Source organism: Pseudorasbora parva, chromosome 24 (assembly GCF_024679245.1).
Source record: "Pseudorasbora parva isolate DD20220531a chromosome 24, ASM2467924v1, whole genome shotgun sequence".
NCBI classification, from domain to species: Eukaryota; Metazoa; Chordata; class Actinopteri; order Cypriniformes; family Gobionidae; genus Pseudorasbora; species Pseudorasbora parva.
In genome coordinates this window covers 2,192,975-2,208,068 of record NC_090195.1, presented here as the reverse complement: position 1 = coordinate 2,208,068, position 15,094 = coordinate 2,192,975, and the positions used below count along the sequence as shown (strand labels likewise).

Below are 15,094 nucleotides of genomic sequence, written 5' to 3'. Positions count from 1 at the left end.
CCTCTTCACATGAAGATATCAGATGCTCGGTTTCATTTGTGAGGTCACGGTGCAGAAGGTCCATAGAGGCCGGTGCAGGGTCTTCATTAAAGGTCTGCGTGCTTCTCTACGAGCACAAGCCTCGCTTCCTACAGTTACTTACACTGTAGGTCACACGCATCTCAACGTGTATGAGCTGCATGGGAAAACATGGGATAAATCCGGTCTATCCATTGGGATGTACGTACGCATGGGCTGACTTCTGCTGGGGTGCTGGGGCCCTTACTGAAGCTGGAGATGATGGACAGACAAACCCAGAGACAGACAAGCAGATCAACTGACAGACAGACCGGACAATGGTTAGACCGCGAGCTGCACACGAGCACGGCAGACAGACGGACAAGCAGAGACACGGAGATACACGAGCAGGCAGAGAGAGAGACGGGGGGGGGGGGGGCTGGGTAAAGAGGGGGAGGGGGACAGGTAATCCATCAATCCACAGACAGATAGATAGATAGATAGATAGATAGATAGATAGATAGATAGATAGATAGATAGATAGATAGATAGATAGATAGATAGATAGATAGATAGATAGATGGATGGATGGATGGATGGATGGATGGATGGATGGATGGATGGATGGATGGATGGATAGATGGATAGATGGATAGATGGATAGATGGATAGATAGATAGATGGATGGATGGATGGATGGATGGATGGAATGATAGATAGATAGATAGATAGATAGATAGATAGATAGGGATGGATGGATGGATGGATGGATGGATGGATGGATGGATGGAATGACGGATGGAATGACAGATGGAATGACAGATAGATAGATAGATAGATAGATAGATAGATAGATAGATAGATAGATAGATAGATAGATAGATAGATAGATGGATGGATGGATGGATGGATGGATGGATGGATGGATGGATGGATGGATGGATGGATGGATGGATGGATGGAATGACAGATAGATAGATAGATAGATAGATAGATAGATAGATAGATAGATAGATAGATAGATAGATAGATAGATAGATAGATAGATAGATAGATAGATAGATAGATAGATAGATTTAACCCATGTTCATTTGGGGGGGAAACATTGTATAGGCCAAATTTATTTGCGAATAATTAATTTTATTTTATAAATGCATTTTATATTTGCTTCACAACATTCCCTTTAATGAATATTTCTGATGCTAGTTGATGTTTGTTTATGACATCATCCCATGATTTCATTCCGCATGGCAAAGGTGCAACTAGCAAAGTCCGGCTCCGGGTCAGTCAGATCATTAACTTACTTGCTAACTGAGGTTGACAAGCCAACAAACACCTGGCAAAGCTTTACATCGGAACAAATAGGGCACATTTCAGAGGTCAGAGGTCAATACACTGAGAGAGAGAGAGGTTTAGGAGACAGGGGGGAAAAGGAGGAAGGGCAGGAACGCTGCAAAAGAAGAAGCGAATGATACTCACTCGACGTATTTGGCCCACTGCGCAGGTTCAGACATGGCCATGAAGCAACAGTTGGTCAGAATAGTGCACATAATGAAAAGACTGAATAAAGTAGAAGAAGTTAAGAAAAACAGACTCAACTGAAGACAAATGAAATCACCATTAAGCTCTCTGTAATATTTATTTTCCCAAGACGTTGATGAGATGAGATGGAGAGCAAATCAAGACTCCTATAATGGCAAACGACACTCAGAAGTCAGATCTCAGTATGAAGTATTTCTCATTAAATGTTCTGAGCTGCTAACGGCTGATATTACCCACAACCCATTGCGAGTTGGAGGATTCTATTAGAACTACAAACGAGGATAAAAAGTGTTAAAAACTACAAACATGGCGAATGTGCGAGTCGGCCGTTAAAGGTGAAGTGTGTTGTGTTTATGAGGATCTTTCGACAGTAATGCAATAAAATATACATAAGCGTTCGTAGCATTCGTGGCTCGATTCGTCGAGACTGTTTTCCAAGATGGCTGCCGTCTATAAAAGCGTAATGCACTGTCTTTATAGAATATCTTCTTATTAAACTGTTTGTACTCTTACAGAGTTCTCAATGCTTAGGTTTGCATGTAGGGACCCTCATCATGCTGCCGTGTTAGTGTGAGGCTATGTTGAGCCTTGTTAGTGGTATTAACTAGCGATTTCATTTCACTTACCCTTTGCTCCATAGACTAGCGTTATAAGCAAATCTGTGTTTAGAGATAAAACTCTTTACATTTGATTTTCCTTAAAACGCATCCCAGAGAACGATCTACTCGCTAACCATCTGTTAATTACACCTAGGGGCATTTCTCACCGGAGTTGTCCTTTAAACACATGAGGAGAGTCTCTGCATTAAAGAAGACCCATGAATGGCAGATCAACGTGCGGCTACATTTCTCTCCGATAAGATAGGAGATTAAACTGAATGTGGAGGATTTGAACAGTGATTGACAGCGCAGTTTAAATGGTGATGGGATGCACGTAACTAAGTATGTACTTTTCCTTTACAAAAAGAGTTCAGCATAAGTAGGCGAATTGGGACGCAGCCATCGTTATAGAGACTACATCCCAACTGTGACGATAACGCACAGAGAAACAAATCACTTTGATGAACGATAAAAACATTGACAGCCAATCAGAATCCATCATGCTTTCAGAGCTTAAGCATTTAAAGTGACAGTACATGTTATTGCCCTCTGATGTGGACACTAGTCATCATTATAGTTATCGTTCTTGGTGTGAATGGGCCTTAAAGGGTTAGTTCACCCAAAAATGTAAATGCTCTCATTAATTCCTCCTGTGGTTGGCCAGCCGTCAGACCTCCGCTCATCTTCACACACAGATGAAGATATTAGTGTTGAAATCCGATGGCTCAGAAAGGCCTTCATTGACACCAATGTCATTTCCTCTCTCAAGACCCATAAAGGCACTAAAGACGTCGTTACAAAGCCCATCTCACTACAGCGGCTCCACTATCATTTATGAAGAGGCGAGGATAGTTTTGTGTGCAAAAAAAATAAATAACGACTTATATAGTGATGGGCCGATTTCAAAACAAAGATTCAAACCGTTGAATCAGTGAATCGATTCATGATTCGGATTGACAAGGCCACGTGATTTCCATAGACAGTAAAAGAAATGGACAGAGCGACCCCATTGACTTCAACGGCGGAAAAATGAGGCCAATTAGAAGCTCTCACTTCCTGATGGCTGAGCGAACTGCCCCGGCTCAGACTGAGCTTGAGGACGTAGATGTGACGTGAGTCTCCTGTCTGACAGCTGTAGGTCTTCTAGTAGTTGTGGAAAGTCAAATCTGAATCATGTTGTTTAAATATTTTCTCCCGTTGCTTTTGGCTCACTATGGGCTACTCCTCATTCTTCCCGCTTGACTTTATCAGACTTTATGTCTCCACGTCCCCCCGACTGTCTCATAGACAGTAAAGATTGCCTGCGAGCGTCTCCTCAGGTCTATACGGTAATTTCTCAACTGTGTGACAGAGTCGCGTTGGTTATGACGCAATCGTTAGCCTATTTTTACAAAAACAGCTTCTGCGGGGCGATAGTGTAAGATACAAGGTAACAGAGCCTTTTATGCATTGTCGTGTTTCTTTAGAAATAAACACTGGAAAAATGGAGTCTTTAAACGCCTCAGATGTAAAGTTATTCACTGTCAAAGTGACGCAAAAATGAATGGGAGTCAATGGGATGCTAACAGCAGGTGAGGGCTTGGTTAGCAATGGCCGCCCCTATGGGGAACGCTTTCCGAGTGCTAGATTACCCCCTTGGTGATTTCAGCAGTTTGACACGATCCGAATCATGATTCGATTCACTGATTCATAACGCTCCAAAGCTTTACGAAATGATTGTGGAGCCGCTGTAGTGAGATGGGCTTTGTAACGACGTCTTTAGTGCCTTTATGGGTCTTGAGAGAGGAAATGACATTGGTGTCAATGAAGGCCTTTCTGAGCCATCGGATTTCAACACTAATATCTTCATCTGTGTCTGAAGATGAACGGAGGTCTGACGGCTGGCCAACCACAGGAGGAATTAATGAGAGCATTTACATTTTTGGGTGAATTAACCCTTTAAGAATATAATAATATAATATTAGATGGGCATTATTTTTGCCATTTAAAGTCCATAAGTGATTATTTTATTAGTTGAGCATGATATGATGTGTAAAGGATCATTGAGAATTCAAACTTTCTCCTGTATCACAATGATGGACATTTTTTATGACAGGGTGTCATTACAGGTTTTTAATGCAGAGGTGTGAAATTCGACACGCTCATAACAGTAAATGACTTTTGCTTCTGCATGACGATGAAAATTACAGTTCAGCGAGCGAATCGTGGGACTGTAAATACAGTCTTTTAATGAAGAACGCCTACAATGTATTATTTTTGTCTCTTGTAATTCACACACTAATTATGCCTACAACTTTCCAGCATCTCGCCTTGAACTTTTACCTGCGCGTCGTTCTGAACGGCCTTCAGATCGTTTCTAATTTCACTTTTGATGGTGACGGATTGATTGACACAACGTCTCGGTCTCGCCTTGTGGACAATTTTCACTCGATGGCTTTTAAATGGAAAGTAATGAGTGTAATTATGGTTAAAAAGTTAAAGTTTCTTTCTTTAGTCCTATAAATGTATTATTCTCTTGAGTCTCAGCTGCTTTTTGATGGGGATTGTGAACAAAGACACATCTCAGCCTCATCAAACCCATAAACTTACTGAGATTATGCGTTTACAACACAGAATATGAATATTAAGATGTGGCGTGTGCATTAATTTGGCAATTATATTATGAATAGCAATGGCTTTTCTTCCTTCCCAGCCACAAACATTGTTTGTTTGTTTTTATTCTGCATTGTTGAACTAGGTAGCTCCGCCCACAGAGAAATCTCATTGGTCAAAAATCCTGTATATTAAAGGGTTAATTCACCCAAAAATGACGGTGAAACTCCTCCCCCTAATGTCGCTCCACACCCGTAAGACCTCCGTTCATCTTCACACACAGTTTAAGATATTTTATATTTAGTCCGAGAGCGTATGCAAGTGTATGCACACTATACTGTCCATGTCCAGAAAGGGAATAAAAACATCATCACAGTAGTCCATATGAGACATCAGTGGGTTAATTAGAGTCTCTTGAAGCATCCAAAATACATTTGGGTCCAAAAATAACAAAAACTATGACTTTATTCAGCATTGTCTTCTCTACCGGGTTTGTGTTCAATCCTCAAAGATTCAAACGGTTATGAATCAGTGAATCGATTCATGATTCGGATCGCGTGTCAAACTGCTGAAATCATGTGACATTGGCGATCTGAATCATGAATCACTGATTCATGTGTGTATAGTGTGCATACACTTGCATACGCTCTCGGACTAAATATAAAATATCTTAAACTGTGTGTGAAGATGAACAGAGGTCTTACGGGTGTGGAGCGACATTAGGGGGAGGAGTTAATGACATCAGTTTCATTTTGGGGTGAACTAACCCTTGATTGGCTGAGATCGTCACTTTCGACGTGAGCGGACAAATTGGAAACTTGTTGAGTCGCATCTGTTTGTTAGTTATCCTAAATGAGCTGGAGTGCTGATCTCTCCATCTTCCCAACAATCAGAGTGATACATAACAACAGCCTGTCAGCTCTGGGAAAAGCCTCCGGAGTCTCCGGGCCATCCGAGGATTGTTTTGTGGCTGTTTCGCTCTCTGATAGGCTGCTTTTGATCGCCGCCTGATTTTGAGATTTTTCTAATGAGCCCAATCACTTCAGCTGCGTTTGGCCCTCTCTCTCGGAGTCTGCGTCGCATGAATGAGCTCTTGTGCCACTGGTTAATCAAACATGTTTCCTGGCTTCGGCTCTCCCGGGAAATCTGCTATTAGCACGGATGTGTGCCGTCTGTGTGGGCGCCTGAAAGTGAACGCATTAAACCGCTCGAATGCATCACACAGGTGCCGCCTGCCCTTCAACACACTCACACTAGAGTGTGTGTGTCAGACTTCAGGACAGAGGGTTTCGAACGGGGACGCAATGAGGGTCTGAGGAATAAACGGAGGAAAAATAGATCAATAAATAATAGAATTCAACTGAATAAATACATAGATTAAAATAAATAAATAAATAAATAAATAAATAAATAAATAAATAAATATATTATAATTAAACTAAATTAATAAATAGATTACAATAAATAAATAATATAATTAACCAAAATAAATAATTTGATTAAAATAAATATTTGAATTAAGATTAAAATAAATAAATAAATAATAGAATTAAAATAGATTAATAAATAGATTAACATAAATAAATAAATAAATAATAGAATTCAAATTAATTAATAAATAGATTTAAAATAGATTATAAATATAATAGATTATAAATAATACAATTAAAATGAATAAATAGATTAAAATAAATACATAAATAAATAATACAATTAAAATAAATAAATAAAAAGATTAAAATTATAAATTATAAAATGATAAATTAATTATTGATTAATTTAAATAAATAAATAATACAATTAAACTAAATAAATATATAAACAAATAAATTATAAAAATAGAATAAAATAAAACCATAAACATAAAAAACAGCTTACCAATATGCAAACAAATATTCATTAAAAATAACTAAATAATACAAATTTGAATAAAATAATAAAATAATAAATAAATATATTAATTAATAAATAAATATTAAACATGAGAATTAAATCAATCAATCATAAATGATAAAATAATTATATAAAAAATAAAAAATAGATTAAAATGAATGAATGAATGAATGAATAAATAAATAAATAAATAAATATTAAAATTATATTAAACTAAACAAATAAATTGATTAAAATTAATAAAGATATATAAAGAAAGAAAGAGGATACTAAAAATACATGCATAATAATTAATTAATTATTTATTCAATAAATTAATAAAATTAGAATAAAATAAATAAAAGTAAAATTAGAAAGAAAGAAAGAAAGAAAGAAAGAAAGAAAGAAAGATAGAAAGAAAGAAAGAAAGAAAGAAAGAAAGAAAGAAAGAAAGAAAGAAAGAAAGAAAGAAAGAAAGAAAGAAAGAAAGAAAGAAAGAAAGAAAGAAAGAAAGTGTAATACAAACTTAATATTTTCCAAATAATATTTGCCACATTTATTATTAGTCCCGGTAATAATGGGGTCTTTATAAATTAAAAATAAGCAGCTTCTATGTACGCTCTAAAAAATGCTGGGTTAAAAAGAACCCAAGTTGGGTTGAAAATGGACAAACCCGGCTATTAGGTTGTTTTAACCCAGCAGTTGGGTTGTTTTAATTAAGCAAACATTTAACCCAACCGCTGGGTTAAAGCAACCTAATAGCCGGGTTTGTCCATTTTCAATCCATCATTTTTTAGAGTGTACATAGCAGCTGCTTATTTTAAGCTTTAGCAGGAGGTTGTCTGCGTTTTGAGCGATTAAAAGCCCAGCTTTAGGCAATCCTTCAGTGAAGTACGATCAGCTTTCTATCAGACGAGGCGCACTCGGGCCGATATGGGGCGGCCTGTCCAACCCTAAAAGGGGTGTGAGGTGCAGTGGACCAGCCCAAAACACCTTCAGCGCAACCCACTTCACCTGCTTATCGACTCCACAACAGCAAAGTGTCCACGAGCCCCATATCTCTTAACACCTCGGGCCGGGCTGCTGAGGGCTATTTTTATCAGGACAGCGCTTTGGGAAAACACAGCCATCTGAACTTGGCTTTGTTCAGCCAGCCCTCATACGTGACATAGCCTTTGAATGTCAGACAGAGACGAGAAGTTCCAGCGGCTCTTCACTAATGCACTGTTTATGGTTGTCAATCCCCGATGTTTCTCTCAAAAGTCTTCGGAGAAATAAAAACAGACTTGAGTCTATTAGTAACACTGTTCAAATCAGGTGCAATGATAATAATGTGACGAGCAGCAGCACATCGACTGATCGTTTGTTTTCTGGGTCTGCAGCGATGCACGGTGTGGCTCCGCCCACTGCGTAGCTCCGCCCGCTGCATAGCTCCACCCACTACATAGCTCCGACTGTGTAGCTCCACCCACTACATAGCTCCACCCACTGCGTAGCTCCGCCCGCTGTGTAGCTCCGCCCACCATTGATTCTCATTGGTTGAACATAAAACGTCAACTATAATTAGCTGTTATTGTGTCGCGCCGCACAGAACTTTGGAACAGCTATTTCAGTTTTTATTAATATTTTGAATACGTTTTTATTTCTTTATTTTTTATTTTCATTTTACTTTTTAAAATGTGATTTTGTTGTCATTTTTTTACTTATTATTTTATTTTTAGTTATTTTTCTACATTAATTAAACTTAGAAATGGTAGCTGAAAATATATGTTTTATATATATTAACTTTAATAATAATAATATATACATATATAATATTTTAGCATCACTGTAGTTTTTATTAATATTTTAAATTGTGTTTTTTGCTTTATTCATTTGATTTAAATTCTAATTATTTTACTACATCAAGTTAAAATAAAGTGAGAAATGCTAGCTGAAATAAAAAAGTAAAAAAACATTTATATTAACTTTAATATATATAATATTTTAGTATAACTGTAGTTTTTTTAAATGTAGCAATTTAGTTGTTTTGTCTTTTTTGTTTTATTCCGTTTTTAATTTTAGTTATTTTACTACATCAAGTTAAACTAAATAGTCAACTATTATACATGTAATATATTATATAATTTATAATATATTTATATAATTATATAATTTGATATAAGGTACTCTCTACAAAATGCTGGGTTGTTTTAACCCAATGTTGGGTCAAATATAGACTAGCCCAGCGATTGGGTTGTTTTAATCCAGCGGTTTGGTTAAATATTTGCTTAAGACAACCCAACCCGCTGGGTTAAAACAACCCAATTGCTGGGTTAGTCCATATTTGACCCAACATTGGGTTGTTTTTTACCCAGAATTTTTTGTATATAGTATATTTGTTGTATTGCAAGCACTGACAATGTTTTTAATGTTTTTAGTTTGAGATATGGTTATCTATAACTGTTTAGGATATGGAGAAAGAGTCTGATTTATATAATTATGTGGATTGCATTGCTCAAATAATCTTATTTTGGGAGAAATGTTTGAGTTCATCTCTGACTTTGGCCATTTGCTCTCCATTTGATCTCATTGCTATCTACAGGGAACACCTGAGATGAAATCATCTTTGTATTTCATACACTATTCTGTCTCGGTGAAAGGTTAAACTCTAGACTTTGAAAATGCAAAATAAAGCTTTATAAATCCTGTTATAATCCTCACACTGCATTGTCAGATAGCGCTTATATACCAACGCATTCATGCACAATCAATGCAGACTCCCAGAATTCAGCGTGTCACCTCCATTGGCAGCAGAAAGGATATGAGTGTACTAAAATCTTTATTGATGCTCTTCTAACAGGATGAAAAGGGCTAAAAATATAGAGTGCAGATGTGGCACTAAACCGGAAGATGGCCTTCCCTTTGTTCAGTACTATAAAAGTCTGTTGAGAAAGAGGAGAAAGGTTAGTTAGCGCAAAAAAAAAACTCAGCACTGACATTTAATATCAAACAAAACATGAACCTCAAACATTTATGGAATATGAGCTCAAGGAATTACCGTAAATGGTCTAGTGAAGGATTAGCGCACACACAAAACAAATCAGCTCCTGTTTCATAAATGATGCACATTATACTAAACATGTGCAGGGGACCCAAAGCACTAGTTTGATCAAAGTTTGGGGTCAGTAAGATTTATGGTTTTGAAAGTCTGAAATATTATTAAAAATAGTAAAAATTTGAAATATTATTAGAATGTAAATTAGCTGTTTTCTATGTGAATATATATTTTATACATTTGCTGAGGACAAAAAAAACTTTCGATTACTTTTATAAAAGCTTTGAAAAGTTTAGGTTCAGTGAAAATGTTTTTATTGCTTTTGAAAGAGTCTCTCCTGCTCACCAAAGCTGCATTTATTTGAGCAAAAATACAGTAAAAATGTTAAATATTAGTATAATGTAAATCAGCTGTTTTCTATCTTAATATATAGTAAAATATAATTTATTCCAGTGATTTCTAGCATCATTACTCCAGTCTTCTTTTCAGCATTACACTTCTAATGCATTTGATAAATGTTTCTGAATTTTTCATCAATTTAGTGCATCTCTGCTTTTTATATATTTTTAAACATTTGCAGAGAACAAAAAACTTTTAATTACTTTTATAACAGTTAGGGGTCAGAGTCTCTTTGTTTCATTTGTTCTCCTTGTTCTTACGTTTTTTGAGTCTCTCCTGCTTGCCAAAGCTGCATTTATTCGATCAAAAATATAGTAAAAATGTCAAATATTATTAGTATTTAAATCAGCTGTTCTCTGTGTGAATATATAGTAGTAGTATCTCTTGATCCTTCACAAATCATTCTCATGCATTTGGTACATTTTTCAGAAGCAATTTAATGCATCCTTGATTTTTCATATATATATATATATATGTAAATATTTTTTTATACATTTGCAGAGGACAAACTTTAGATTACTTTTATAAACGCTTTGAAAAGTTCGGGGTCAGTAAGACTTTTTAAATGTTTCATAAACACTATAGGAAACTTTTTGATACAATTCTGTACCTATATAGGAAAGTTTGTAGACTCAAGGACTCTGTGCATCGTTTTCATTTTTATTTTTGCATCTTCATTTAATCTATTTTGTTCTAGGTGTAGTGTTGTTGTTTTTTTGTGATTTTTTGTGTGTGTGTTTACATGTTTTGAAAAACCAATAAACTGTTAAGAAAAATAAATAAAATGCTGGGTTAAAAACAACCCAAGTTGGGTTGAAATTGGACAAACCCAGAAATTGGGTTGTTTGCATGGGTCCATTCACTGGGTTCAAACAACCCAATTTCTGGGTTTGTCCCTTGTCAAGCCAATTTGGGTTTGTTTTAACCCAGCATGTTTATTGGTTTTCAAAACATGTAATCACACACAAAACCATCACAAAAAAAAACAACAACACTACACCTAGAACAAAATAGAATAAATAACAAAATAGAGTCCTTGAGTTTAAAAACTTTCCTATATGTAGGTACAGAATTGTATCAAAACGTTTCCTTCCATCATGTATTCTAGTTAAATGCTATGTTTATGAGCCAGAACGCCATTAAACACCCAAAATATACGCATGATACTTCCCCCATTTTAAGTTATACTCCTCCACTTTATCAAGCAGGCGCCTGTAGGACAGTGGCTCTAGGGCCGCTGGCTGACCCAGAGAAACGAGCCACAAATTCAGTGCAGGTGCAGAGAGGGCTTTCCATTCTTTGACCAGAACTTTCCGGCCTAACATAAGGACAGTTAGAGAGTGGAGGGGTCAGGTCACTTAATCCGGAGGAGTCCCCCAAAATAAACAAACTAGGGGTGAACGGGATATTCTGGTCGACAATTTTCTCTACGACTAGATGTAGGGAAGACCAAAAAGCCTGAATTTTTGGGCAACTCCAGAGCATGTGTACCATTTTTGTCCCGACACCTCCAGCAATCCGAGTTATCAACCAAACCCACCTTATGCAGCCTGGATGGTGTCCAATAGAATCTATTCAGTATTTTAAAGGTGCCATGTGTAAAAATGTAGGTAAAAATATCCAAAAAATGACCTACACGCATCAAAAGAATGAGAAGAAATAAGGGCGTCGATGTCATTAAAAAATGTCAAGTTATAGTGCTGCAGAGATATCAACCTTAATTAGCAGTAGCATTACTAGCCCCGGCCCGACAGGTGTCTAATACCAGTCTCGGCCATGGGAGGCGGTATACCGGCAACATAACCACCAGCCAACCTCCAAAACACGAATAACTCGCACAGCTTGTGGGCGTACTTGAACCTGATGTCAATCGTGTGGAAAGTACAGCCCACTACTTCATTTCAGTTCAGGGAAGAGAGCGGACGGATGGCCGAAGCCCTTGGCCCCTTAAATGTATCTGATTTGATAAAAATAGCTGTTTTTACCTGACCGGAACAAGCGGAAGTGCGCGCGCCCCACGACTGTGTCCCATCCCGTCATAATAAAAGTCCCGGTACTTGCGAGCCGTTTAGAATAGGCGCCCTCCAGTGGACGAAAAGTTGCATAGTGCACCTTTAAATTGGATAAGTCGTGTTTTTGTTGGTTTAACTTTAAAAAGTAAGTAACCTGGTTGCCTTAAAATTTTGAGTTTATTGAAATTAAAAATTTAAGTTTATACAATGAAGAAAATTTGTTCAATAAATAGAAACTCAAAATATTATTGTATCTGAACCACATAAAAAATGTGATAAATCATGAAAATAGCACTATTTGGCGTGTTTCACTGCGTCATCACAAATAAAACACACACAATTACCCAATATGCTTACAAAATCTTTTAATAATATTTTAATAAAGGTTGTTGAATCTCAAAAAATTTTCATTGTATTAACTACAATTTTTAATTTCAATTAACTCAAAATTTTAAGGCAACCAGGTAACTTTTTTTCTAAATAATTTTTTACAGTGTGATTTTCCCATTTCTAAGAATTCTGCCCAACCCAGCATTTTTTTTTAAGTTAAGAGTCTTTTCTGCTCACCAATTATACATTTATTTAATCAAAAATACATTAAAAATGTGAAATATTATTAGTATTTAAATCAGCTGTCCTCTATGTGAATATATATTAAAGTGTAATTTATTCCTGTGATTTTCAGCACCATTACTCCGGTCTTCAGTGTCACATGACCCTTCAGAAGTCATTCTAATGCTCGATGCATTTTTCAGAATTTACTTTTCTGAAGAAGTGATTCATTTCAAACGATGGTTACCAACGACTGTTTCCGAAAGGGTATATGAATGCATTTTTCAAACAAACAGTAATTATAATGATAAAGCAGGAAGCAATACTCGGGAGTGCACACAACACGCAAATACATTACTACAGGGCTCAGCGGGAGGAGCGGCGCTCTCGCGGGACTCCCGTCTGTCGCCACGGCTGAGCTTTTCTCTCCCTGCGCTGCACAAACATGCCTTTTGGTTGCCGAGGATTCATGGCCCCCTCGCAGAGCTCGATTTACTCCATCTCCCCATCGCATAAATAATGCGAGGAGTCACGGCGCAGAGAATAATTGCAGGCAGGCAGCATCAGGGTCAGCATATTTTTGCGCTACGACTGTGGCGGAGAAGCCCTTTGGTCGCGTGGCATCTTTCCTACAGTTGCGCCTTTCTCGGCGCTCCTGGCCTTTGTAACCTCTGTAAATAGCTTGCTTTCTCTGCCCTTATGTTCTCTATTCTTATGTAACATCTAGGTCAAGTTTCGCCTGTGTTTGTTTCCACTTTCCTCGCATTTCCTCTGGGATATCATCTGCCAACTGCAGGTCCACATGAGCGGATTAGGAGAGTAACACAACAAGAGGGCAGAGGGAAATCCAACCCGTGCCTTTAAACAATGCTTTACTGCGCTTAAGAAGTAAACGAATGCATCAAGCACAATGGGAAATTATATTCAAGCAATCGTTCTCTCAAAAATGAAAGGTCTGTCATCATCTGCTCACCCTCGTGTTGCTCAAAACCCAAAAGGAGTTATCTCGCAGATTCTCCACGCTTTGAATGAGATTTGAGGCCTGAGGCCAGAAGCAAGGTTTGAAGTGAACAACCTAAATTTCATCAAATCAATTCAGAAGACTTGTAATATAGTGCACTAGAGGTACCGATTGTGATTTTAAGGGTTTAAAAGAATTAATTATTAATAATATTGGCAATTTAACAGCACTGACACTATCAGATAAGAAGTGATACAAGTTTTAACCTGAATTAAGTTAAGCAACATCAACTCGGTTATTTTCCTGCTAATGGTGTTTAAAATGATTAATTAATTCATATTTAGAAAGAGTCATTTTTGTGATTTAACTGCACTCAATGGGATGAGAAATAACATTTGAACTGAATCAACTTTGAACCAAATTGAGCTGATTTACGACAATATTGTCTTCTGTAGAGTGCAGCTGAATTTCGTTTGTTTCATAATTGAGGAAATGTGCAATGTTGACTATTATTTAAGTGAGCGAATAAAATGAATCAACATTGAACTAAACTGAGATGAATAACAACACCTTTGTCTTATGTACAGATACTTTAAAGCTGAATTGAATTTCTATGAATTGATGAACTTTGCACCATCAACAGTTATTGATCAGAAATTCATTGAAACCACATGGAACTGAATTGACCTGAATTATGACTGTTTTTTCTGTAGAGATGCTTTACAGCTGAACTGAATTTATTTCACAACTGATGAACTTTGCGACATCAAGAATGTTATTGAAATGAACGGCGTTGAATTACAACTGTATTGATTTCTGTAGAGATGCTTTAAAGCTGAATTAACTTTGCAACATCTACAATGTTATTGAACTGAATCAACTTTGAATCAAACTGAGCTGAATTATGACATTATTGTCTTCTGTAGAGTTGATTTTTTTTTTACTTTGCAACATTAAACCTATAATTGAACTAAATTAAACTCGACACTGAACCAAATTGAGCTGAATTATGACACTAATGTCGTCTATACAATGAAAACAAAACCCAACCAGAACATGATCTTGACAATGAGGAAATGGCAATGAAAAAGTTCAGATTGCACACTGACAGTTAAAAATGTATATGACAGGCAATATACCTTTTAGTTACAGTTATTATATTATTATTGACGTCTAGATGTGGCTGTTATGTAAGGTCATGTGCTCTGGATGCACAACTAATCCTCTGCGAATGGGGCTTAAGAAATACAAAACTTATTTATAATGATTTCTTTTCTCTGGAAATGAGTGTGTGCTTGCAGAAATATCAGAGGGAGAGGCGAAACTTTTGGGCCTCTAACAGAAGGAGCTCTGTTAAGTGTCAATTCATCTTTCTTAACGGCTTAGAAAAGTCTAAACAGGGCACATTTCCCCACTGAAAATGCCGTTTAAAAGGAGTTTTGAGTCAAAACTTTCAGCTGAAATCCATAGAAATGGAGATTTGTGAAGGCAAGAGCGTGTGCAAGAGAAGCCAGCGCAGCAGCGGTCGCAT

At 36.7% G+C, this 15,094-nt stretch overlaps 1 protein-coding gene across 1 annotated transcript in view; it reads right to left on the bottom strand.

Annotated features, from left to right (window-relative positions):
• scn5lab (sodium channel, voltage gated, type V-like, alpha b) overlaps nucleotides 1–15,094 on the bottom strand; it is a 219,226-nt gene that overhangs the window by 158,355 nt on the left and 45,777 nt on the right. Inside the window, exons 3-4 of the mRNA XM_067435448.1 lie at nucleotides 9,409–9,526; nucleotides 1,477–1,567 (exon numbers count right to left, since the gene is read on the bottom strand). Of these exons, the coding sequence (XP_067291549.1) occupies nucleotides 1,477–1,567; nucleotides 9,409–9,526 (209 nt within the window). The remainder of the gene's footprint in view (nucleotides 1–1,476; nucleotides 1,568–9,408; nucleotides 9,527–15,094) is intronic.